We start from the raw sequence: 26,315 nt of genomic DNA on the forward strand, positions 1-26,315 counted from the left end.
ACAAGGAGGCAGTGGAGCTCCCTTAAAGGGATACACAGCCCTATTATTCATGTTAAAGGTGTCATATAGAACGTGCAAAAATAGAAATTGAAAACTTCTACTCTACACATCCTACAAAAATGTGGTCATGAAATACAAAATAGATGCAAAAATGTAGGCTATGTGTGTTTATTATAATACTGTTATATTATTTAAGACTGTTGTTGTCTTGGCAATGAACTGAAATAAGTTTATGAAGCACTAAAATTAGTAACTGGAAATAAATAAAAACTTACACTATCTAATATGAAAACTGAAATAAAAAATAAATTAAACCTAAATAGCAATATTCTAAATAAAAATACACAGACAAAAGCACATAATGAAATTAATATAAATTAAACTAAAATTAACATGAAAACTACAAATTAAAGCTAATTCAAAATATTAACACAAGTAAAATAAAATCTAAAATAACACTGAGCAGCGCAACTGTTTTCAACATTGATAATAATAAGAAATGATTCTTGAGCAGCAAACCATCATATTAGAATGATTTCTGAAGGATCATGTGACACTGAAGACTGGAGTAATGATGCTGGAAATTCAGCTTTGCAGTTATGTATATTACATTTGAAATATATATTGAAATAGAAAACAGTTATTTAAAATTGTAAAAATATTACACAATATTACTGAATTATTATTAAAACATTAAATTCAAGCACCTGGTAAATAGTAAAACAGACTCTAAGATGCCCAAACACATGAATAGATATTTAAATCCACATGATCTCAGTAAAATAAAAGAGTAGAAAGAGTGACTACCACTGCAATATCAGTCTGCCTTTTTTTCCTGACACACTGCATTCATTCTTTTTTCAGGAGCGTGCCACTTACCCAGAAATCTGCCACCATTCATCGTATTTACTCAGGGCCTCCTGGCTGTAACTTCATCCTCAGTTTTGTTGCGAAGGCATGTGCAGATCAGCTGCCATTTTTCTTTTCGTATACAAAAAAAAAGTCTTTAGTTCCTTTATACTTAAAGAAGACCTCCATTGTGCCCGTTTTAAGAAGCCCTGCATTATGGGCAAAAGAGATAAGAGGATAATATGGCCACTGCTGTACATAATGTCTTCTTGTCACGCTCAGATGAGAGGAGCATGTGAGAATGATCTTTTTAAAATATAACTCAGCATTCAATATCAAAGTGACTTCAATATTCATTATCAACTCCAAGGCTTGGGGTTTGAAGCGCCAATGAATCATCCTTACATCCTCAACTCAGTCTCTGAATATTATTGCCTGTCAAGAATGTTTATAATGTGCTGTAAATATTACTCCATTCTTAACTTTGCAGTCAATGTCCCTTTTATGTAAGACATTTAATTAAGTGACATCTAGTTATCATCTTGGATATAAAAATGGTGTTTTTTTGCATTTATTGTAAAAATGTCAACTAGCCAGTATGGTCGTGGGCAGCGCCCCGACACATTGCGAGGCTTCAGGTGACCCGAGTTTAACATCATAAAACTGGAATATTACAGCAGAATAGCAGAATTTGAATATTTGCATAATATTTGACTTAACTGTACACTTTCATTATTATTAACTAGTTAAACATACCAGTTTTTCTGTGTATAATTTATATATTATTGTATTTATTGTTAATTTTAATAGCTTTAATTTTTTTATATTTGCAGTTTTCATTTCAATTTTGGTTTAAGTTTTAGTAATTTTATGTCCATTTTTTTAAATATTAGCTCTCATTTGTATTCATTTCATTTGTTATAATTTTAAATCTTTAACTTATTTTATAAGTTAGTTGCACAAGTAACATCACTAATTGTCATTGTATTTTTTTAAGTTGAATTTTTTTTATCAAATATTTATATTTTATTTCAGGTTTCAGTTTAAAAAAATAACTTTCTATTGTTATTATTGCTAACTGAAATGAAGTACAGTAAAAAAAAAAGACCTATAACCTTTTTTCTTTTTTCAAGAATACAAATGGTTAAATCTATTCAAAGAGGCCTTTATACTTTTCAGCTTTTATAAATAGAAATGCCTAGTGATTAAATCTCTGTCAGTGTTAATAGGGCTTCAGTATTGGAAATGCAATATGTATGATTTATACTACGTGCTTTTTCAAAAATCGAATTTATTATTTTATGCTCCGTTTCCAGATCCCTACAGTATAATTATACTGTTGCAGCAAAGGATACACATGCACACACATCAAACAATTGAAATGCCAAAATATTAAACCATATTTTTATCTTTACACATCACAGCATCCCTACATCGTATACAGCATAATTCAAATTAATTATTTATAAATTAATTAATACCTAAGCCTAATTAATTGCCCCTTCCAAATATTAAAAAATAGAATGATCATCTGAATGTTTGGGCTTCTGAACAAAAGCAAATACTGTATACATCATTCTCTCCATTCCTGTGGTTTTCATTTATACAGTTTATTAATAGTTTTTCAGTGAAACCGCTAACAACTGACTGCTTGAGCTATCTGCAATTCATGAAGAGGAAAAAAAACATTACATTGAGTAGATATTCAAGCAAGCACTTTTTGTTTTGAACCATTCACTGGGGTCAAAGAAGATCAGGATTACTTTCTGCCGAATGAAACACCGAACAGTGAAATTTATCATCCCGTGTCATCATTCATGCAGCATCTATGTGAACTACATTTAAAGTGTTACTGGTAACATTAGCAAAATGACTGTTTACATTACTGTTACATTAAAACATTTTAACCATTCCATATCGGATGCACATGTGTAAAAAATACACACTTTCATACTGCTTTATAAAACCTTTGTATAGAAAAAAGTGTGGCATTTTGTTTAAAAAGTACAGTAATTGAGAACATCCCAGTCAGACATAAAACCAGTTACATAAGTTTGATGTTCTGCTCTAAAACCTGAATCATTTTGTTTAATGGACTGAATTTAAATCCAACTTGATATTTGCAATGGTTTTTGAATAAAATTCAAAGAAAATGTCTCTGTACATCTTTTAAATGTAATAATTGCTCTGTTTATTATGTCATTACTGCATTTGCTGAACATAAGTGTATAAACCAGCATTACAAATCAGTCAAAATATGTAATCATTCAATTTTTACTTCTTTTATATATATATATATATATATATATATATATATATATATATATATATATATATATATGAAAGAGACATTAACTGCAACAGCAGACAATGAGATGGACTGACATTATAAGCACTATGTGTTGATAGGATAAGGCTTTTCCATACATTTTCCCAGCAGTTTATTCAAGTTAAGGCACCTTTTTAAAAAAATGGACATTAGGCTGCAAAAATTAAAGGGACGTAAACTTGAACTCATCCAGCATGCAGTTTCCAAATGCTCAGAAAAATAAAAGAAAAAAAGTATTTTACCAGCCAATGAACCTATACATAACTAGATTTTTTACAAAAAAAAAAAAAAATTGCTCTGATAAATATATTTTGGTAACTCCTCGAGGAATGTGGCTTTAACACTCATCACTTTCCTATACGATAGGGATACTAAGAAACAATTTAGTTTCTCCTAAAGAATAGATTAGGTAATAAAAATGTTCATTTTCATATAACATGTACAGCATTCAAAGCTCATGCAAGGAAAGTTTGCAAAAGATCAAAGCAAACTGCTATTGATACCCTTTTGGACACTGATAATCTCAATAAAAACAGAAAACAGTCAACCATTACATATCTGGAAGATACAGGTTGGTGGTCTACGACAAGTATAATAATGTACATTCAAGGAATCTATCCTTCGAGAAAGGCACAAAAGGTACACAGGCATACTCAGGGTAGTGCAGAAGAGATTTAAACTGTAAAGATGCATGTGGTCTGTTCTTCACTTTGTGTGCAACAGTCTGTCAAGTCCCTCTGAGTCTCTATTTGCCATAGAACTTCTTGTTGAGCAGGAAAATTAGGAGGTTAACATTTACGGTAGCTCGATCGAACAGCTTCATCACTGCCACCCCCTCGTACTGCAACTGGAGCAGGTCCTGATATCAAAGAGGACAAAAATGACATACAGTTAAGGCCCATTCACACCAAGAAGAATGATAAGTCTAAAAAGGCATCTATCAAGGGAAGAACTTTCACCTGGTATTCTAACATTAATGTCTCCAAATGGACTCCCATAAGCTTAGCTTTCACCTCAAACACTCCCACAATCTCAGATGGTGAGATCTCAAAAATTACGTTCTTATACCTGTAAAAGATAAAGCATATTATTGTCAAGGACAACAAGAGGAAATACAGATATATAAACACAGTACGATAAGATATGAATGCAGTAGATGAATCCAAATACACAACAAGTTGTTGAAACTCACTGATTTGTCTGCAGATCCTCAATCTCAATGAGCACACCCTTTTCATGCAGACGGGCTGCTGTGTACTTCTGCGATACTTGCTTGCTCTTCTTTGCCTTACTGTCTCCAGGTTTCTTAGAAACTCTGTGTGTGAAGCAATGGCATTTTCCATGAGCATAAGCTCAACAGCAATTATCCAATCAGAGATAATGAGATGAACTAAAATGGACAGTAAATACTCCAAACACTCACTTGCCCTTGCTGGCTAAATTGTCCATGCAGGTCTTGATGTATTGATTGTAGTAGTCAATCTGCACATTGTAGAAAGTGGTCTTGGAGTTCAGACCAGCATTGGTCTGCTGAAGCTTGACCAATTCTGCCTTTCGCCTCTGACGATATCGCCTCTGGTTCCGGATGTCCTACAAAAACCATCAACAAATAAATCAAGACGCTTTAGTATAAAATGAAAGGGCGAAATAGAAATTTTGCATTCAAGTGCAGTCTTAAAATCCCAGAACGCAGAGGTCAGAGGTCATAGGAACGGTACCTTGGCAATATCATTGATAAGATCCTGGTATTTCTTCTCAGGGTGAACTTTACCCAACTCTCCGAGTCTTTGCAAGTTGCTCTTGATCTTGTCCTTCTTGCCTTGCAAGGTAAGGCTGTCATCCACAACTGGTTTGGCTTGCTTCATCTTCTCCGGGGTCTTAGCATCACGAATGGCTCGTCGCTGCATGGCACGCTGGTACTCTGCTTCCTGTTTCAAATAAAAACACCAACATGAACAAAACTACACTGCTTTGATTGAGTTTCTTTTTCATTCTGAAATACCTGCTGTTAAATTACCTGCTCTGGTAAAGCTACATTCTCCAGGATCTCGGTAAGTGTCTCTCCTGGCTGAAACCTGATCACATCGACTATGAGCCTCTTGGTGCTAAATGAACAAGATGAATGGCCAAAGATTCATGGTAAATACTTGGAAGACAGGCAAAATCGCATTAACAAGTACAAACATGAGTTCCAGAACATAGTGAGCCTGCCACAATGCATGATCAAATTGTCTTCTCTGGGAAGGATTTGGTAAAATCAAGTAAATTTAGGAGGCATCATACCTTTTGGAACCACCTATGAAGATATCTCACTAGGTTTTGGAACAGAACAATTGAGTAAGGCTTTGTCCTTACTTGAGAAGGAGAGTCTTGGCATCCATTTCAGCATTGGCCTCATCAGGAACATCAAATTTGTTGGTGAGGGTGAGAGAGACTTCCGTCTTACCCATCATTTCCTTATTGGGATCATCAGCGGGAAGTGGGCTCTCGCCTATGACAAAGCAACAATTCATTACTCTGACTCGGCAGGACCTCAGGGTCCTGACACATTAAAGCATTTCTCAGAGGCTCACCTATTAAAGACTCAATGGTGGGCACCTCTCCAATGTCATCTAGCAACTCATGGATGGGATCATTGTGGTCTGGTGCGATGGCATCTTGGTGATCTAGTAAGAGCTAAAGAAGATCACACAAAATATTAAATCCTGAAAACCAACTATGCTGGATGTGATCTCTTTCATAAAGGTGTGGCCACTTTAGCAAAATTCACAGGAAAAAGGGTCCATTGTCTATTATCAATAGTGTGGAAATGCTTAAAGCACTACTCACAGGATTCCTCTTGACATGACTGGATTTTGAATTGGAAATTTCACAGACAAATGGTAAATGATTTTACCGTGTGAGTGTTGATGATCTCCCCAATAGAAATGTAGATCACAGGCTTGGTCAAGGTGACTAGGTCAGAGTACTGATCCACATTGAACTTGTCTTCCAAAGAAGGGGCGTCACAAGCAGACAAAAAGAAACGTCTGAGAGACAGAAACATTATTGCATCAGCATGGGTTGATTATTTAAACTGCTAAAAATGAAGAAAAACAAACTGAAGTTTTTTGATGTCACTTGATGTACCTAAATTTCTGGTAGGAGTTGGAGAGGTATTCATTGATGGGGTTCAGATGAGCATTGTCTCCAAGAAACATCTTGTTGGAGGCGGCATGCTGCAGCATTTTGGCAATTGATCCCAGGTTTCGCCTTTGTTCTGTGGTAAGCTGACCTCCAGCAGATAAATCTATGATGTCAAAGGCATCGGGAGCCACAATGGCGGGGTTCATGTAGCGGTAGTACAGCAGGTTGCCCACAATCTTAAAAGATAATAAGGATGAGTATGTTCTTCTCAAGCAAGTACAACATCCTTGGAATTTTTAAAACCTATTATCAATGTTTCTGTATTTGTGCAATTAAAGATCTTCTGCTTCTACAAGGGGGTAAACAAAATTACTGAGAAAAAGAGAAGCAGCATGGCAAGAATAAGATGTGGCTCACCTGGGCTGGGTGCTCATCAAAAACCTCTTTAAAAGGGTATAAGCAAGGGCCAAGAGGAGAGCTTGAGCCAGGGCATAGAGAAAGAGAGAGACGGAGCAAGTGTGGGAGAGATAGACAGAAAAAAAGAAAGAGAGGAGGAATCTCTTTCCAGGAGAAAAGGAAAGAGATGGAAACCACATTAGTATTCAGAGCGAGGAGCCTGTATTATCACAACAGAATAGAAGCACGAGAGCAGAGACATGCTCAGGATTTAGGACATTGTTCCACAGTGGGACAGCAGCGGGTGCCAGTTTAGCAAAGAGGTAATCGGAGTGTTTAAGACATCTGAATAAAGCCTGTCTTGGTTTGGAGACTAAAGTGTGCAGTTACATCAGCCAAACGTTTCTGCGATTTCTAGCAGCTGTGATGTAACAAACCTTCAAAAGCTCATCCTCTGTGGCATCAGGGAACCTTTCATTAAGTGTGTCCTTCAGCGTCTTGGCAATGAATCGCATGCCATATCTACAAGGGAACAAAATCAATCAAACGTACAGAGACTTACACCAGTGTTTCCTTTAGTTTGAATGCCACTTATTCTAAAAATAGTACACTTAACATAGTTCAACAGTACCGGGATTACTTTCGCTCAAAAATGAATGCTATGATGAATTAGTGTTCAATGAATCGGTGAATTAATAATTGCATCATAATTAATTCATAACTGTTAATTGCGCTCTGATGGATTCAGTGAATGACTTATTTGAATGATATCAAAAGCTATAACATGTGAGTTCATTAGTTTTTAATGAGTCATTAAAAGAACAGATTCATAAAGAGTCATTTGCTGTACCAATCGGTGAAGTAAAGGCCATATAAAAACTTTTTTGTGTGTGTGGTACTCATTAGGTTTATTTGAAACTGCAAGCTCAGAAAAATATGAATCAGCTGCACCACAGCTGCATTTTTTAACAGCGGTGTAACACTAACTTGTACAAAAGCATGAACAAAGAAACAGCTCATGTAACTGACTTTTAGCATGCCCAGATTTGAATATTCAAATACATGTCTTTTTCATATATTCAAGAATGACTTATGGTAGGTGCTTCTAAATATAGATGTAAAACATGGAATTTGTTGTTCAGAAATTCAGGTGGTGGATATTAGGTACACACATATAAACACACACACACAAACACAAACACAATTTTATCCAGCAGTGGCAGATATGTAAACTCACGGGATTTTATCCACAGAAACAATTATGGCAGAGAGAAATTTGTCTGTGACTGTCCTCATGTTCTTGATGGAGGCTTCCAGGCGGGTTCGAACCTCCTCGTGACTCATTGCCTGCTCTGGAGTCACATCATATGGCAATTTACTGTAAAACAGAATAAGGCATACTTAAAATCATTTAAATTAATAAATTATTATTATTAGAATATAAAAATAATCTAACTCTAAATTAAAATGCGAGAGAAAAAACAACAACCAGGATGTAAACTGAAATCATATTTCTTTATATTTTCCCTCAATAACTACTGTTTTTATTGAAGAACTTACAGTTCTGGAAGACAGAACATAACCTCTAGAAATCACAAACTTAATTGTAGTTAAATAATTTAATGTATAAAAAAAGATGTAACCACTTTAATTAATTTAATATACCAATAAAATAAAATAAAGCAGCTTTCTCATAATTACAACAGAAATAGCAGAAATATCTTCGGGGAGGGCTTAAAATATTTTGTTCCATGACGAGAAGCCTTCAAGTCAAAAAGGTTGAGGAACACACCTGGCCTCTCCTGTTTGACTCTCCATCTGGTTCACCCAGCTCTTGTATATGTCGACTGGGTCAGTTTTAATGTTGAGAGTCTTGTCATCCATGATTTCTTTCACGACCGGAGCCAGGATCTGCCGAAGGGCGTTCTGACCTCGGGCTCCTCTGTTAAAGCTCACCACCATCTTAATGACTGTGGGGTTTCCTGTTACAATCTCCTGGATTTGGTCCACTTTTGATCTGCATTTACAAGACAGAGAGATCGCTGAGAGATCGTAAAAGTACAAATCCATCTTGATAAATATGGAAAGAGTAAATCATTTATGGAACATCATTCAGTTCCTACTTGATTTCCTCTTGCAGGGCTGTTTTGAAGAGATTGAGCAAGAGGTACTCCTCACGCTGATTGGAAGCGTAGTTGTACAATGTGAAAATCACAGAATCCATGAACTTGGTCGATTTGTTCTGTGGCATCTGAAAGATCAGCTTGGCCAGATAGGTTGGATTTGTCTGAGGAAAACAGAGAGGAAAATGAACAGGCCTGCTGAGACACTGATTTTTAAACAATTGTTGGACTAGACTTGTTGAGGTTTACCTGTAACAGGTAGAAGAGGAACTGATATGCCTCCAGCTTGTCTCTCTTCTCTTTACTGAGAGCCTTCAAGCCTCCTTTCTGCTTGTTCATCATCATGAGGTTGGACAGCTCACCCTTGTTCTTCTTGGTGAGCTTCTTGCTGTGAGAGACCACCTCCTGAAGGGTGATCTTGTTTTTTACCAGCAGGCCAATCTTAATGTCCATCAGATTAAGGTCGTTCTCCAGCTGCTGGTTGGAGCGGATGTTGGTGATCACCTCCTCTCTTAGCCGCATCAGATCCAGCTCTTCCTGGAAGTCCTGGTCGCTGTGGTCCAGCAGGTGGACAAACTTACGAACGACTGCCATTGGAGGATCATCTGCGTTGACTGTTAAAAACAGAATTTGGAATTTGTGTTTTTTTGTGAGTCTATGCGAATGGACTCCTATACTAGCTGGTGGAAACAATTTGCAGGTATACACACTTATACATACATACGTTTTTGTACTATACATATAAAAAAAAAACTTAAAACAAAATGGCAACACGGAAAAGAACTGTGGTCAATAAGCCATTTCGTGTTGTCTTCAAAATTGCAACAGAAGGCCTATACCAAAACAACAAATGCATGCCATAGAAAAAAAATTCTCTCCATAGATTTTTGAGGTATGTTATAAGTGAGAGGATGTGAAACAGAATTTGAAGGAAGTACATGAAATGCTTACTGAGAGTTTTGTAGTCATCTCTTGCTTTGTTGGCTCGAATGAAAGCCTGAATTTTCACCACATCATTTATCTGAAATCAGAAAATTGGAGGGAGAAAATTAAAGACCGTCCACTGTTTGGTCAAAGATCAGATTATATTAAACATAAAAATACACAAGTCCTTTGTTTTGACTTAAAACTCACATGGTCTTTGAAGTACTGAAGACGATCTTTGTATTTTTTGCGAGCTTGGTGCATCCTGACCATTGATTGAATCTACAGGGAAAAAAAAAAATCATTATTTACCCACACTCATATTTCACCATATTAAGATTGATCTTACCTTAAATAAAAGAGCCAAACCCGATAATTAGGGGATGACCACATATTTTCAGCTATGTAGTGTATAGCCTAGCGAGTATAATCCTGACATTTTATGATGCAAGAAGCATGGCTCTTATATTCCATCAGAATTTCTCATGCTGATTCTCATCATCTTACCTTGACAGCATCTTCAGAGTGATCGTTCAGGTACTGCTTCCTGTTATTGTACTTCTTTCTTTCTTTAAATCCTCTCCAGTGGGCCTATAAAACAAACAGAACCAGATGGTCATGATTGACTTAGTACAGACCCATAGATGTTATGTACTGAAGTCTTGTTTAAGACTAACTGAAGGAAGAAAGAGAATGACCTGTATGCATGTAACAGACGGCTCCTGAGTCGTCAAGAACCCAAGACGGTCTTTCATTCCACGTCGCACCAGAAAACCACGGCACCGGGCCTGCAGTTTGGCGATCAGACTCTCGTTGGCCAACCACAGTTGCTCTCGGTTATATGCTGTGGTTACTCCTGACACAACAGACTACAAAGAGACAGACAGTACAGTACGTAAATCAGGAAGAGAAAATATTAATTAAATATATTATGATTTTTTAAATTATATCTAATTAAATATAAGAATCAGAGAAGTATAAGATTTACCTGTATTTCCTCCTTGTTGAGCTGAGTGTTGTTTGGAATAAACTCTGCAGGCTTATCCCAGGTGCCTTGTCCAGTTTTGAGGTTATAGTAGTAGTTGTGTCCTCCCTTCACCCAATGTTGCATCCATTCACTGCCATTATCCCCTAACAAAAAAACGCTATTACTCTCTCAGTCACAATGTGTACATTTATGACATGTTGTGATAGAATATTTATCACCAAATAGTTTAAAATAATTTATTTTAACTGAGATCATTAGTAGATTTGAGAGATTACCATAGATTTTTGTACCAAATACCACAGAATCAGCACAAGAACCCATCTCACCTTCCTTATTCTTCTCCTCTTTAATTCGAAACAGGTCATCCTGATAGGTTTGCGCACACTCAGATGTGACTCCATACAGACCAGAAGAAGATGAACGCAGGGCTGCCAGTGTTTGAGAAGAGTCCTTGTTATCCACAGCCTCATTAATGGCCTGGATCGCCTGAGAGACTGAAGGTGGACAAGATGATAATTCTTTAGAAAAACTGAGATAATTAACAGAAAAGATTCATCGTTCATGTTAAAGCTAAGATTGAAATGAGGATTATTACACTGCAGAGCTTCTTCTGAGTCCTTGTTGGCTCTCATGATCGCATCTTGGATCTCATCTAGCCAAAGCACTGCAGAAGGATCTCCGCATTCCTGGAAAGACAAGACAACAAAAACAAGGAATCAATTACCAATGAATAACCATTTCAAAGAATTAAGATGTGTTCTGGTCCCTCTAGTGAAACTTTGAGGAAAATTTATTTCTATTATTTGACTTGTGCTGTAATGTTGATGACTGAAAAAGGATTTATAATTTTTAAGTCATTTCTAGCTAAAAAATGATTGAGAACTAAGTATAACTATAAACATTTATATTAGCTATAGATTTTTCCATGGATTATCTAGGACTGGAAATCACACTTTTGAAATTGCAGGTTTTTCAGGATTATGGGAACTCTGTTCCAAGGCGAAGCAAGTTCTGTGCAACCAAACAATATTCATGAAAAATATTCATGTTTTCAAAAAGGATTAAATTCTAACTAGATTTCGATTTTGTAGTAGGTTAGGAATAACACTCATAATGGGCACTAAGTGTCAGTTAAACCTTTAGTAATGAGACAATTAGACATTAAACAAACAGTCGACCCAAAAATGAAAATACTGTCATTACATACATTTTTCAAAATATCTTCGTGTTCTGCATTGAAAAAAAATTCCAGGTTTGGAATCAGGTTTGGTTTGGAGTCAATGATGACAGTATTTTCATTTTGGGGTGAACTGTCACTTCGATTCCATTAACAAAAATGTTTTGACTGTCAACAGGTACAGTATAACGAATGTAAAACTCATCAAGGTCATTGAAGTCACAACCAATGCTGTAAGAACTGGTAGAAAGAAATAGTATTCAATTGTTCAACAATACAACTCCCAAAATTATATAAACGATTACACTGCCTTTCAGGAAAATAGCACACTGTCCTTCCGAAAGTGCTGAGGAAAACCATAAACAAGACTGCGATGACTGACTTAATAAGATAATGTTCTTTGGCTGTAATAATCTAAATATATAGGGGTACCTGTATAATTTTTTTCACTGGATGAATCACATCTGCTTCTATTATCATTTGTAGGGAGTTTTAGTATAAACTAATGGAGGGGCTCATTACTACTACCACCAGGTGGTGCAGTTGCCCTCTCATAGTAGTCCTCCTAACCGCATGCTGAGCTCAGTTTCCGTAGCACGATTTTGCGGCTCTCTGATTTGCTGAATGCAAAGGTCCTTCTATGCAGTCCGCCCGCCTTTTTGCAAACGTACAGCAGTGCAGCACACCAAACCTGAGGGTGTGGCAAATTGTGCAACGGAGGAAAACGTTGTTCCTTCAGGGTTGATAAGGCTCCGCTTCACTGTGTTACATTTCATCGGCTGTATAAAACGAATGCCTGCTGAATTAGAGTGCAAATAAGACTTAATGTGTCCCAGTGGGGTGGAGTAGGAATGATCAGAATCTGAATATCTGAATAAAGTCTGCCAACTGTAACTAAGGAAGTGAAAAAGGGTGTGGGGTGTAATGTCCAAGATTACATTACCGTCTTTTCTGGGTTTGTTTACAACACTGAATGACAGAAGAGGAACAACTACTACTCCAGCTACATTTTGGCTAAGATCAACCGGAATTGTTTAAGTAGGAAATTTAACACAGGATGTTATAGAAATATACTACTAAAATCCATATGAATAGTTGCTGTGATTACTGAAGTCAAACAGAAATGCCTTGAATTGTTATTCTCTGTCAGGTCACACATCACTCCATCTTTTGAGATCCTTGATTATTGGAGATCATAAAAAATTGCAGAAGTTAAAAAACAAATTATCAAACTTCCTTCCAAACCACTTCCTGACAGTTGAGCAGATCTGGTATTATCTGTGCTTCACACTTCGTAGTGACCTATAGCTAGCGTAAGCATGGAGGAGTGATGTCAGCGCTAAAACCCCTTTACTGAGCTACACCAGCTAAAGGGATTAGAATTTTGCCCTTTTAAGGCAGAGAAAAAGTCATCAGCCTTGTTATTTCCGATGCTTGTGCAAATCATTTTGAAAGGAAACACTTTGTTTTTCCAGCCATGTTTTTTTGTGGGGGGGGGGGGCAGCATGGGTTCAGCACTGACTTTGGCAGCTATTACGAGTCCCAAAAAATGTTTTATCATGTGACCCTCTATTAAAAGAGTAGTTAAAGGGTAAATATCATTACTTAAGCATTATGGACACCAAATCCCAAATTTTGGGGATTTTCTCATGAATTTGTGAACGAGTATTCTGGATACTTTCTCTAGAGCTAAAAGACTGCTCTTTGCCTCAGAATCTTCAGTTCAGCTCTGAACCACAGTGGCACACTGCTGTGGTAAACCATGGCCTACTCTGTGCCCATTCACCTGCATCTATGAGGTTTCAGTTCACGTCCTCAGGAAACGCAAAACTGAAATACCGTAGACGTGAACCTACTTCACGTCCTCAGTGAGCCTCAAATTACAACCAAAATGTTCTATTATCATACCGACAGAAACCTTTTGAAAGAGGGACTTATATAGCACTTTACTATGTAATACTTTACACCCGAAGCACTTTACAGTCCTATCAGGAGGTCTCCCCTCAACCACCACCAGTGTGTGCAGCATCCACTTGGATGATCTGACGGCAGCCACAGAACAGCGCCAGTGCCACACACCAGCTATAGGTGGAGGGGATTATTATAAGGCCAAGATTGATAAAGGCCAATGGAGGGAATTTGGCCAGGACACTAGGGTTACATCCCCACTCTTTATGGGAAGTGTCATGTTTTTTTTTTTATGACCACAGAGAGTCAGGACCTCGGTTTACCATCTCATCCGAAGGACAGATGTCTTTCCTCAAAAGATAAGGTGAGATGAACTTGAATGAAGTCATTTTTACATATTACAGTCATTTGAAAATGTAAGGGGGTTTCTACTGAAAAAGAAAAGGGGAGCTGGCAAGTAATAGCCAGACAAAATATGAGGGTGAGGAATGAGACCGTATGAGCTCAAATGATGTCATTAGACTTGAGTCATGAGAAGTTCAGACTGAAAACCCACATGATGTAAGTTTAGAGAGAGAGAGGAGAGAGAGAGAGACAGAGAGAGAGAGAGAGAGAGAGAGAGAGAGAGAGACAGAGAGACAGAGAGAGAGAGAGACAGAGAGAGAGAGAGAGAGACAGAGAGAGAGAGAGAGACAGAGAGAGAGAGAGAGAGACAGAGAGACAGAGAGAGAGAGAGACAGAGAGAGAGAGAGAGAGAGAGAGAGACAGAGAGAGAGAGAGACAGAGAGAGAGAGAGACAGAGAGAGAGAGACAGAGAGAGAGAGAGACAGAGAGAGAGAGAGAGACAGAGAGAGAGAGAGACAGAGAGAGAGAGAGAGACAGAGAGAGAGAGAGAGACAGAGAGAGAGAGAGAGAGAGAGAGAGAGAGACAGAGAGAGAGAGAGACAGAGAGAGAGAGAGAGAGAGAGAGACAGAGACAGAGACAGAGAGAGAGAGAGAGAGACAGAGAGAGAGAGAGACAGAGACAGAGACAGAGAGAGAGAGAGAGAGACAGAGAGAGAGAGAGAGACAGAGACAGAGAGAGAGACAGAGAGAGAGACAGAGAGAGAGAGAGAGAGAGAGAGAGAGAGAGAGAGACAGAGACAGAGACAGAGAGAGAGAGACAGAGACAGAGAGAGAGACAGAGAGAGAGAGAGAGAGAGAGAGACAGAGAGAGAGAGAGAGACAGAGAGAGACAGAGAGAGAGAGAGAGACAGAGAGAGACAGAGAGAGAGAGAGACAGAGAGAGAGAGAGAGAGAGAGAGAGAGAGAGAGAGAGAGAGAGAGAGAGAGAGAGAGAGAGAGAGAGAGAGAGAGAGAGACAGAGAGAGACAGAGAGAGACAGAGAGAGAGAGAGAAAGACAGACTTTCAGACGGGTAAAAAAAAACATACATTTGGGAATCTTCCAAACCTTGTAATGAGAAGCACTTATAAACCGCTTTTAACAACAAAAGAGCTTTAAGGGGTTTCTGTGGGTTTCAGCCAAAATAAAAGTTTGATCATTCAAGTATTTATTGAAAACTTTAGATTTCGACTGTAAAACTAATTAAAATATAAACGAATGTTTTAAAAATGTGTTATTTGGCAAGTGACCATGGTATATGCAGGTTAATGCCCTTCGAGGTGTCCATTGTCTAGGTATTAATGGACTTCGGCGGAGGCAACCTCCGCTGCGCATCGGACTGTTCATGCCTCGCCGTCGTCCATTAATACCTGACAATGGACACCTCGTCGGGCATTAACCCTTTCTTATTGTTATGGGTTTGTATAAGTGTACGTACGTGGGCCTTCTCTCTCCTTGCCTCCTGCAGTTTATCATAGTAATGCTGGGCCAAAGATGGATCTATATCTGTTAGCTTGGCGGCTGGGTTCTGTAAAGCAGTCATTGTCTTCTGTAGGTCACCCTCATCCAGAGCCTCGTTGATCAGACCAATAGCAGCAATCCCTGAAAATGCAAGAGGACACGTACACTGTTCATAATGGAGAACAATCTGAATTTGCTCCGCTCATAATGAGGATGAATGCCATGCTTACTTTCATGCTCTTCTTGAACAGTACCGTTGACCTGGTCCACACAGGCCTGGATGTCATTCCAGGTGAGATAGTCACTGCCCTCCTCATGCGCAGCTGCCTTCAGACGTATCAGCTCATCTATATACCTGCAGGGAATCAACAAGCAGTGGCTAAAACCAGAAAACAATTTGGCATATTCTGTAGTCAACATGAAACTCATTCACAACATATTTTACTTTCGTGGTTTGGCAAATTTCTGAGCAAAACAAAATAGGCCGGGACCTAATTTTATCAAACGGAAACTAATTTGATCGTGAAAAGTGGGTGTTCCATACAAGAATAGAGTCTGCAAGTTAGCTAAAATAAAGCCTAAATAGCTATTTGGCTAATGGTTGACAATGTAATGGCCCATGCAATCATTGACTTTCAGCTGAAAGGAAAGTCATTCCAGAGGCCAAGTAATATCACCCACACACTTCATGATTTTAGCCCTGGTTTTTAGCTCACCGACAGGTAATGGAGATCACAGACAAAAGCACAAAATTGGAAATTCGGTGCTCATTCACGCTAATGACAATCGCTGTTTGAATGATCAAAGACTCTGAGAAATCCAATGAACCGCTTATTGACCAAGAGATATTGATCAAGTTACATATATCTAGACTGGTCTGTGAGTACTGTAGTGTGAAATGTGTTTTGACTGGAACTGTCATTTGCGATGTGGTGTAAAAATAACAGTAATCTGACGACTCTGGGCCCATTTACACGTGACTATTTCTGGTCTTTTCACAATCAAGATAGTGGTTTTTAGTAATTAAAATACTGCAGCAGGTGCTGTTTATGGATCACAAGTGCTTAAAACTTGCATTTTATTCAGATTTTTCTTCTTCTTCTTCTTACTAGGACTTTAATGCCAACGTCACCACGCCTCTGGACAATGCCTGCCCCACAAAGCTATCCGATCAGAAAAAACAAGGTGCAAATGCCTTCCGAAATGCTTTTGAGACGGATTTAAATCAGATCACTCAAACCACTTCAAGAGGTGGGTTGAGACACATTACATATGAAACTGGACAAATGTAAATGCATTTGGTTGTTGAAGGAACCTATGTAAACTTAACTCCTCCAAAAATGGTTAAAAATATATATATATATGAGAGCATGTTATCGGCTACCGGCTCCTGGTAGCCATATATGACAGCACTACTGTAATACGCATTGCTACATTATGGCCGGCCAGAGATGAACAGTTGAGCATATTTCAGTATAAGCAGACGCGCAACGCTGCCACAAATGAAATTCAACATTTGGCGTCACAGACTTAAAGCTCAACCGAGTCTTTTGCATTAAAAGTGGTGAGCACTATATTAAGTTACAAGTATAAATATGGCCTTTGAAAGCCATGAAGTGTATGGGTGGCAACCGGCCAAGATTAAGACCACTAAAAAGAAATTGTGCACAATAATGTGTATTGAAGTAAATGGGACCAGTTTCAATTGCATGTTGACTTTAACCATAAGCCTCATTCTCACCTCTGGGCATACTCGTCCTCTACATTGCTGAGGCCAGTGACGTTACTGCTGAGCTGTTTCCACACTGCTGCCCTGTCCCCGACATCCAGTGCCTCGTTTATCAGCACCACCGAGGACAGCATCTCCACAGCAACCAACAGCTCGGGGTGAGACAAGCAGCCCTGTGCAGTCAAGCAAAGCACCAAAATCACTCACACTAAACTAAAAGGTTACAGTTCATCAACTTATGTAAACTGCATGTAAAAAATTGCTCTGCTCTAAAACCTAGTTGAGCTGCTTACAAAGGCATCATAGGTGCACAACTTCCTATTCACACCGCACAGACAAACACCAACAAACAAGTTGGCCGTTGGATTTTGAATTTTATGAAATATAACTGTCATGTTCACACTGCCCTTAAAAGACACGACAAACGCTGATTGAACATTCAGTCGGGGGAAAACAAACCCTGACGGGTAACACAATGATCCGACAAACAAACAAAATCTGTTTATTGCCGTTTTGTCTGTGCTGTGTGAATTGGCCTTTAAATATGCCGTCTTTTAAGATGCCTAATTTGTACTATATTCTAAGTCAGAATTACATGTATCCTTTCGGAGAAGGCAATCCCAGAATTCATTTTGACAAGTGAAAAAAGATGCCTGACATCGTGAGAGATATGTCAAGAACAGGGCTGTCCCAGTTTCAGATTTTCACTACCAAGTAAAAAAATTTTTTTTATCAGTCAATGCTATCAAATTCATCACTCAAAATACAACTGTGCAGAGTGGCGGAGAGAGAGTCTTATTACAGTATTGTGGCGCACACCAAAAACTGATGATTGGCACTTCCTGCACCCTAGTGTCTAGCTCCTTGTTTGTTTGTTTTTACAGAATTTAAAAAAACTTTTTTTTTCAGGCAGAGGTAGAGTGTTGTTGTCTTCTTTTTTTCCATTTTAAGAGGGGGGAAAAAATCGCCACCTATGTTAGAGGATCAACCAGTGTGGTGCTGGATTATTTACGATATTATTGGATGTGTAGTATTAACATGATAATAACAATAATAATAATAATAATGATAGTATTACATTTTTAAATGTAACAAGTATCATAAATTCTGTTGTATTGCGATTTGCGACAGCCTTGTTTTGATCAAATGTATTGATAAAAATGGTTCAGTGCAAGTTAAATTTAAATGTTTTACCAAATATCTTGCCATTCGATTATGGCAATATGGATAATATGCTATTGCTAAACTACTGAAATCAAGAGCTTGTGCCTTTGTAGAGCATTCCATATTGGGAACTTAATAGGGGCCATGACCGTTAGGATTCTGCAATGTAAGGTAATGTACACAGCTGTCTGTGTAGGCCATAGGAAGCTCTCTTGGTTCTGGAGACAGTTATTGTCTCATTAGAAATATGGTTACAGCAAAATAATGTGCTAGAGTGAGCAGAGATTGTGTTTTAACCTCTGCGCTCTGCTGTTGCAGGCTGGCGAGTTCTCTCTGGTACAGATCTGCAGCACTAGGATAAACCTGCGGCAGCTGGGCATCTGGGTTCATCAGTTCATTCACTGTTTCCTCTGCTGCACCTTTTCTGATGGCACCGTTAATCCTCTCCACTGCCCGCAGCACTGAGACACAAACACACACACATCTCATTGTTCTTTTCACAGAGTGACAGCTGTAGGACAGCATAAATGAACACATAAAAGAGAGACAAAGAAAACACTGGCATCTCTGATCTACGGTTCTCTGAACACACAAAATATTTCATGAGTTTAAAAAGTAGCGACAGATAAAAGAGTACACACATCTTTGATAGTCCGCTGCATGCGAATTGGCTGCCTCTACTCCACTCTGTAGCTCCTCCTTCACCAGCGGCTCTGCTGGGGCATTCTAGGAATAAGGAAGAATGACACAAGCCAAAATGATGAGATACTCTTAATTTAGAAGAGACAGTTCATATTTTTCACAGTTTGGTTTGTATCACGAATCAGTTTTAGTACAGTAAAGAATTGTTACTTCATTAATAGAGGTATGCAATGATTAGGAAATCTGAGACCAATACAGATAACCAAAATTTTAACATCGTAAACAGAGGCCAATGTAAATCTGATATTGATATTAATATTTACTGCTAATGTTTTTTTGTTTTTTTTATCTTTTTCACTCACTTTTAAAACATCAGGCCATACACATTAGGTTCTAAGCTTGAGTCAGTAAGAATAAATAAGTAATACATTACTTTTATTCATCAAGGATGCATTAAATGATTAAAAGTGACACTAAAGACTTTTACAATGTTACAAAAGATTTCCATTTCAAATAAATGCTGTTCTTTTGAACTTTCTATTGAGAAAATGTTTCACAGTTTCCACAAAAATATTAACCAGCAGAACGGTTTTCAGCATTAATAATTATAATAAGAAATGTTTCTTGAGCAGCAAATCAGCATATCAGATTGATTTCTGAAGGATACTGAAGACTAAAGTAAAAATATAAATACAATATATTCATTTAAATTTAAACTGTAACAATATTTCAAAATATAATTGTTCTGTCTTCTCTGTATACTCCTGTAAGAGACTTCTTACGCACCCCAAACTTTTGTACGGTTCTGTATATTGCGGGGGGGAGCAATATACAGAATATCCCCCGGTGCTGTATATTGCGGGGGAGCAAATCTACAATTTGCTTACCCTTTTTTGAGTTTTGTTTAGGATTAGGTAGCAGAAATTACTTATTACTAAGCATTTTTGTTAAAAAGTCGGTAACACTTTAATTCGATAGTCCACTTTAGACATTCTACTAACTATAAGTAACTTTTCAGCTACATGTCAACTAACTGTCATTAGAGTATTAGTAGACTGTCTGCTTAATATCTGCTAAAACTTTATTTTGTTGGTCCCCCAATAGATATTCTACTGACTATAAGTAACTTAGCAACTACAAGTCAACTTGTTCTCCTAACCCGAACCCTAACACCTAACCCTAACGTAACAATCTACTACACTCTTCTAATACTCTAATGAGAGTTAGTTGACATGTAGTTGAAAAGTTACTTATAGTTAGTAGAATGTCTAAAGTGACTATCGAAATAAAGTGTAACCAAAAAGTCTCAGTGCCGTTATTGCAGGATATTTTTATGCGGAATGAACTCTTATTGCTGTTATTATGGTTATCGTGACCAGCATACATTTCTGTTGAGTTCTGGGCTGTGTAAGAGATGTGCAGTCTGACTGACTGTCCCTGAACTCTTGAAAAGGGACAGCACATAATGCATGTGCATTCAATATTTTGAATTCTAAAGTCATAATTAGACAAAATCAAACCTCGTCGACAAAAGACAAAAGCTGACCAAACTAGAAGTGGCAAACCATTGCGAGGAGCAGAACCTGTTACCTGTTCCTTCTGCTCTCGATCGGCCAGCAGCTGTTTGAGGTACCATCCCTTGTTCTGAGCCTGCACTGACTGCAGGCCTAACGCAGGGGAGCGGAGAGCGTCATACAGCTTGTCCTCATCCTCACCCAGCAGGGCCTGTTCTGCCGAATTCAAGGCTTTGGACACTGAGAATCAGCCAAGCACAGAACTCAGATCACATCATTCACTTCAGAAGAGCACAGAGAGATGGATGTAGACATGGGTGAGGAACATACGATTGACTTTGTTGATGTTTCCCTGGATCTCAGCCTGTGTAAGCAGCTCATCGTAAGCATCCCTTTCAGCCTCAGCATTCTCACCAATCTATATCAAAGAAAAACACATTTCATTCAAATCTTTATATTCGTACTATGACACAATGGATAGATGATCAACAATGATGTTATTGTAAAAAAAATTCAAGTATAGTTTTCGTTAACCGAAATAAAATTAGATGGAAAAAAAGAAACCTTACATTTTAACAAAAAATGTAAATGATGCTTTGGCAACTGAAATAAAATAAGCTGAGTTTGAAGTACTAAAATGACTAAAATTTAAATAAAAATAAATTAAAGCCAATAAGAAATATATTTAAAAAAATAACAAAAGCACATAAAATTACTAAAACTTAAATTAAAATAAAAACTGAAAAAATAAAAGCTAATTTATACTATAATGGTATATAAATAATCAAATTACACTGTCAATATTTTTTTAGCTGATTACATCACACAAATAGCACTCTACATTCAGTTAATTCCAATACATAATCTGACATAAGAATGTTGATGGGCTTTAAAAAGAAAGGACATTTATTTATTTGCATATTTATATGATGCCGCTATTTTTATTGATACATTTTATTGAGTAAAATGCAAGCCTGTTTATTGCAGTCTGCTGTCTTGAATATATTTCAGTGATCTTGTCATAAAGCTTCATCATTTTAATCATGAGGGGTGCATGCTTGGCCAAAATGTGTCATTTCAGTTAAGTTTATCCAAGATCGAGGACAGAAGTTAGAGAATTTTTATTATAACAATCTCCACATCACACTTCTGATTAGGGCGACTCATAATTAACCAATTAACCATTTACCAACATTAAGAATTTTGAAAGTAAGTTTTCTAGATATTTTGAATTTTTTAGCTGTTTGATAAAAAAAAAAAAAAAAAAAAAAAAACGGTATTCAGAACAGAACAAGATTGAAAAATAGCTATATAAAGTAGCTAAAGTAAAATATAAAGCAGCTATATAAACCTCAAGCCAAAATGAATTAAAGCGAAGCTGAAACAGAAACCGACGTCACATAAATAACCTCTCGCGATGTATTTGGATGCTAAGCTATTATTTATTATGTAAACTAGGCTTTTTACTTCACTCGCGCAACAATATCCACGTGAAAAATCATCTTTCACATGCGCAGAAACTTTTTGTATGTTTTGTTTGACTATTTTATTTTGATAATGAACAGGCTGTGATGTCATTCATGTTCACAAGAGCTGATAAGGCTATGTTGTGTGTGCACCATGAGGCATCTGCGCAATCACTTGAAATACTCCGTCATTTATGGCCATACAGATAAGAGTAAGACGACATAATTAGAAATTGTAAAGGGTTTACTTTTATTTGTGTATAGTACACTCACAATAAAAACAAAGCATTGAGCTTTTGTAAAATAAAGAAAACAAACAGGATGCTCTTTCTTCGCATATAGACAACTACCCGTTGCACAGTTTTTTCTTTCGTTTGGTCAATCTGCAAATTATTTCAGTGATATATATGTTGCGTATTTAGTCCTTTTATACATATATTCTTATTTTGTTTTTCTCCGTTCACAAAAGAGCTGCAGGTACGTGATGTCATTTGCGCATGTAAAACAAAACCTCTCGAAATCAATTATTATTATTTTTTTTATGGGTCATAGACACTTATCCATTCTAATTTAACATAATCTTGTCGGTTAAATGATCAGTTAACCAGTTTCGGTTGTCAGTTAGGGGAAAAAAAACCTAAATGAACATCCCTACTTCTGATGCCTTAAAATGCTGTCTAGCTAGGCAGCCCGCTAGGTTTATTGACAGAAATATACAACCTTAGTTACCCAACTATTACAAATCTTTTAATAGGAACTGTAGAGTGCAGTTCGTACTCTCTTTCGGGAGTTGGCCACTTTCTCAGTCTTGGCCTGGAACAAGGTGTCCTGGTATTGCTGGGCAGCGCTTTCATCCATCTGCAGTAACATGGCGTTTGGGTTTCTCATGGCAGCTAGAGTACCCTCAGGGACTCCATGGTCAATGGCGTCATTGATGGCGATCACAGCAGCGTGCACTGAATCATTGCAACAGAAAATAATGCTGTTCTTTTGGTGTTCAAATCAATGTAAAAGAGATTGTAATTACTGTGCTGTTAAACTCTTGGCTGTGCAAGTTAAGTCTAGTTGTTTATGTGTACAAGGGAAGGAGTTGCGCCAAAGAGCCAAGAGGAATTCGACTTTTAAAGGAGAAACAATACTCACAGGCCGCTTCATCCACTGACAGTTCGTTAGCTAAAATCCCGCCAATTTTGCTGAATGATGGCATTTGAATGTTGTATTTTTCTAATTCAATCTTCATGTTGTTAATCTCCTCCTCTGAAAAGACAAAAAAACAAACTCAGCACACAAGTCACAAACAATGGGATTATTTGTCTCAGTGGAAAGTATTCTGTTTGTTTTCATTATTGTATACAATAAGTATCTGGATAAACTCAGGATAAATATTGCAATGTCATGCTGTAATAAGCATAGTAACCTTTTGGAAGGTAATCTTGGCTGTGAGTTTTTCCTTGCTTTAATGTGATTGGCTGGACATTGTTCTCAATAGGTCTGGTAAATAATGTTTTCCATCCACGGGCAAGCCAAAATGGCAGGAAACACTCATACAATTGATAATGATTTTCACATTGACTGCAGCTCCCAGAAACAGGGGCTTTTCTAGCTGTTATTGTATAAACTCAAGCTTTTGTTTGATACCACAGCAAGCTGACTCACCTGTGAAGGCGACCTTGCCATACAGGTCTGTAATCTGGGGAGCAAGGCCAAGTTTAAACAGGTAGAGGCTGTAGAGAAAACAGAAAGAGTTCATGAGAAACAAATTTCCCAGGGGAGAGCGATCCTATTCCACAGGTGTGTGCGGGAAAAGGCACTACTGAAAAGAGAGTCAGATGTTATCTGCATGACTTTCAAGTTTAACCCACATCCCTTCATCAACATTTGCTACAGAGACCCACAACTGGATTCAGTACCCCTCACCCCACGCTAGGCCTCCGCCAAATTCTCACCCCCTAAATGCTGTTATTTCCTGTTTCTGAAGGCCAGATTTATGGCCTTTGGGCCCAGTGTCAATTCTGCATTGAGCAGGAATGTGAGTGTTACAAATGGCAGGATTCTCTAGCTTCGTGTTAAGTGCCTCAACAGAAACCAGAACAGGTTTCCTCATTAATTCATCTCATTAAATCCAAGAGGAGGAAGTGTAAATCTACAAAGCGTCATTCCCTTGCACTTCTAGGCGTGATTAACATAATTTAACAAAAAAAGTTAACGCCTAAACATGCATATCTTTAAAAATTTTTTGCTAATTTGAAACTGCAAGTATTTAACCAAGTTATTTGTAGGTACAGTATTTATCTGTAGGCAGTAAACATTTATCTTCAATAAAATTACACTCAATACAACTAATTACACTAAAAATTATTTTGCTCTAAAGTGAGGGGGTTCATTTACCTGAAACCCCAATGTACTAGTTCACTAAAATTAATTATAATATACAAGTAAATAGCTCAAATGTTCATTTGAACAGGAAGTGTGAGAATGAACAGACTATCTAAATTAATTACTAAACAGAAGTATTAGTTTGCTGCTGTTCAAAAGTTTGGGTGGTACTAAATCTCTTATGCTCAACAAGGATTAAAAGAATCAGTAAAAACAGTAATATCGTAAAATATTACAATTTAAAAGAACTTTTCTATTGTAATACATTTAAAAATGCAAATTATTTTTATTATAAACCAAGCTGAATTTTCAGCAACATTACTCCAGTCTTCAGTGTCACATGAGCCTTCAGAACTCAAGACACATTTATTATTATGAATGTTGAGAACAGTTTTGCTGCTTAATATTTTGTGGAAACCATTATAAATTTTGTTTCAGAATTCTTTGATGAATAGAATTTCATGATGAATTTCATTTTTTTTATGAATTTCATTTATTTGAAATATATATATTTTAATATTATAAATGTCTTTAATGTCAATTTAATGCGTAATTCCTGAATAAAATAAAAAACTGACACCAAACTTTTGAAAAATGGTGTATTTAAACTTACCAGAGCCACATATAAGAGAGAATTATTTAGGAGAATGTTTAATTGTAGTGCTGCGTGCTTGCACTAGTATTTTGTTACTAAGCTCTACAATTATGAACACAGCTGAACTACTTCAACACAAAATAAAACAATTTACTTTTAATAGTTTTTTCCCCAACAAGATATTTGTGAATGAGCACAGAGACACACTAGGTACCTGAGAGCATGAATGCAATAGATGCAGCGGGGCATGTTCTTCCTGTCGTAGATGTCTGTTGTCTCAGGATAGAAAATCTGACAGGGAGAGACAAGTATATGTACTTTGATGAGATTGAATACAGAATTGTTTCCAAACATGGAAAAAGAGATCAGAGGCAAGCTCTGTCATGTTAGTGACCGAGCAAAGCCGTAGAAATGCTGCAAATGAGAGAACCATGCAGACTCGTGTTCACCACCTACACTCCTCACCTTAGGAAGGCCCTTATCTGTCATTGCATTCAGCCATTGGATGATATTGTCTGTGTGTCTGAAATGGAGCCCAGTGGCCTACAAATGGGACAAAGAAGCAACAAGTGAATCCACACCTTCTGCTTTTTCCATATCAGTGCTTGTGAAAATGCTTTTTAACTTAAGTCTTACCTTGTAACGTGTTTGTTCGCGGTCATAGATCCTTTTGATAGAGACTACACTGGGAGCGAAGAAGTTTCCCAGCTTGGCCAGATACACGCCGTTCCTCAGGCCCTCCTCCAGCTCGGTGGTGGGCGGAAGATCCTCATTTAAACACGCTTCAATCCATCTGAAACACAAAGACACATGACATTATAATTCAGCAAGGTAATGCACAATTTTGTACATGATGCAAGTTACTAAGTTACAACTACCTAAGCAATGCAAAAGTATGCTGTTATAAAAGAGACTTGCTCTAGAGTCATCGTGTTAGGCTTGCACATTATAGTGCATTTGTATGGCTTGGCAGAGTTGTCAAACACATTTGAATACCTTTATATAGTTTAAACCTCTGGGGGATGTACTCAAATACAAAGTCAAATTTAAAAAAACAGTACAAAAGGTGGCACTCATGTTATGAAATTAAGCACATTTATACCGAATAAGCACACGCTGTTCTCTTTTTCATTTGTTATGAGCCTTTATTACAAGAGGGCTTTAG

General features: G+C 37.4%; 1 protein-coding gene across 1 annotated transcript in view; it reads right to left on the bottom strand.

Annotated features, from left to right (window-relative positions):
• Positions 1–3,273: 3,273 nt before the first annotated feature.
• iqgap1 (IQ motif containing GTPase activating protein 1) overlaps positions 3,274–26,315 on the bottom strand; it is a 47,168-nt gene continuing 24,126 nt past the window's right edge. The window contains exons 3-37 of the mRNA XM_077229442.1: positions 25,787–25,943; positions 25,616–25,693; positions 25,365–25,441; positions 23,836–23,903; positions 23,323–23,436; positions 22,957–23,135; positions 21,044–21,131; positions 20,790–20,953; positions 19,199–19,283; positions 18,855–19,018; positions 17,406–17,566; positions 15,895–16,019; positions 15,642–15,805; positions 11,331–11,421; positions 11,062–11,229; positions 10,736–10,878; positions 10,446–10,616; positions 10,255–10,338; positions 9,958–10,029; positions 9,775–9,844; positions 9,073–9,437; positions 8,824–8,987; positions 8,493–8,717; positions 7,938–8,078; positions 7,138–7,222; positions 6,308–6,540; positions 6,075–6,207; positions 5,752–5,854; positions 5,534–5,669; positions 5,196–5,283; positions 4,897–5,106; positions 4,602–4,768; positions 4,371–4,493; positions 4,138–4,246; positions 3,274–4,037 (exon numbers count right to left, since the gene is read on the bottom strand). Coding sequence (XP_077085557.1) covers positions 3,924–4,037; positions 4,138–4,246; positions 4,371–4,493; positions 4,602–4,768; positions 4,897–5,106; positions 5,196–5,283; positions 5,534–5,669; positions 5,752–5,854; positions 6,075–6,207; positions 6,308–6,540; positions 7,138–7,222; positions 7,938–8,078; positions 8,493–8,717; positions 8,824–8,987; positions 9,073–9,437; positions 9,775–9,844; positions 9,958–10,029; positions 10,255–10,338; positions 10,446–10,616; positions 10,736–10,878; positions 11,062–11,229; positions 11,331–11,421; positions 15,642–15,805; positions 15,895–16,019; positions 17,406–17,566; positions 18,855–19,018; positions 19,199–19,283; positions 20,790–20,953; positions 21,044–21,131; positions 22,957–23,135; positions 23,323–23,436; positions 23,836–23,903; positions 25,365–25,441; positions 25,616–25,693; positions 25,787–25,943 — 4,819 coding nt within the window. The 3' untranslated portion in view covers positions 3,274–3,923. The remainder of the gene's footprint in view (positions 4,038–4,137; positions 4,247–4,370; positions 4,494–4,601; positions 4,769–4,896; positions 5,107–5,195; positions 5,284–5,533; positions 5,670–5,751; positions 5,855–6,074; positions 6,208–6,307; positions 6,541–7,137; positions 7,223–7,937; positions 8,079–8,492; positions 8,718–8,823; positions 8,988–9,072; positions 9,438–9,774; positions 9,845–9,957; positions 10,030–10,254; positions 10,339–10,445; positions 10,617–10,735; positions 10,879–11,061; positions 11,230–11,330; positions 11,422–15,641; positions 15,806–15,894; positions 16,020–17,405; positions 17,567–18,854; positions 19,019–19,198; positions 19,284–20,789; positions 20,954–21,043; positions 21,132–22,956; positions 23,136–23,322; positions 23,437–23,835; positions 23,904–25,364; positions 25,442–25,615; positions 25,694–25,786; positions 25,944–26,315) is intronic.

This window comes from Siphateles boraxobius, unplaced genomic scaffold (assembly GCF_051911475.1).
Source record: "Siphateles boraxobius isolate OS27281-9 unplaced genomic scaffold, OSU_SipBor_1 130, whole genome shotgun sequence".
NCBI classification, from domain to species: Eukaryota; Metazoa; Chordata; class Actinopteri; order Cypriniformes; family Leuciscidae; genus Siphateles; species Siphateles boraxobius.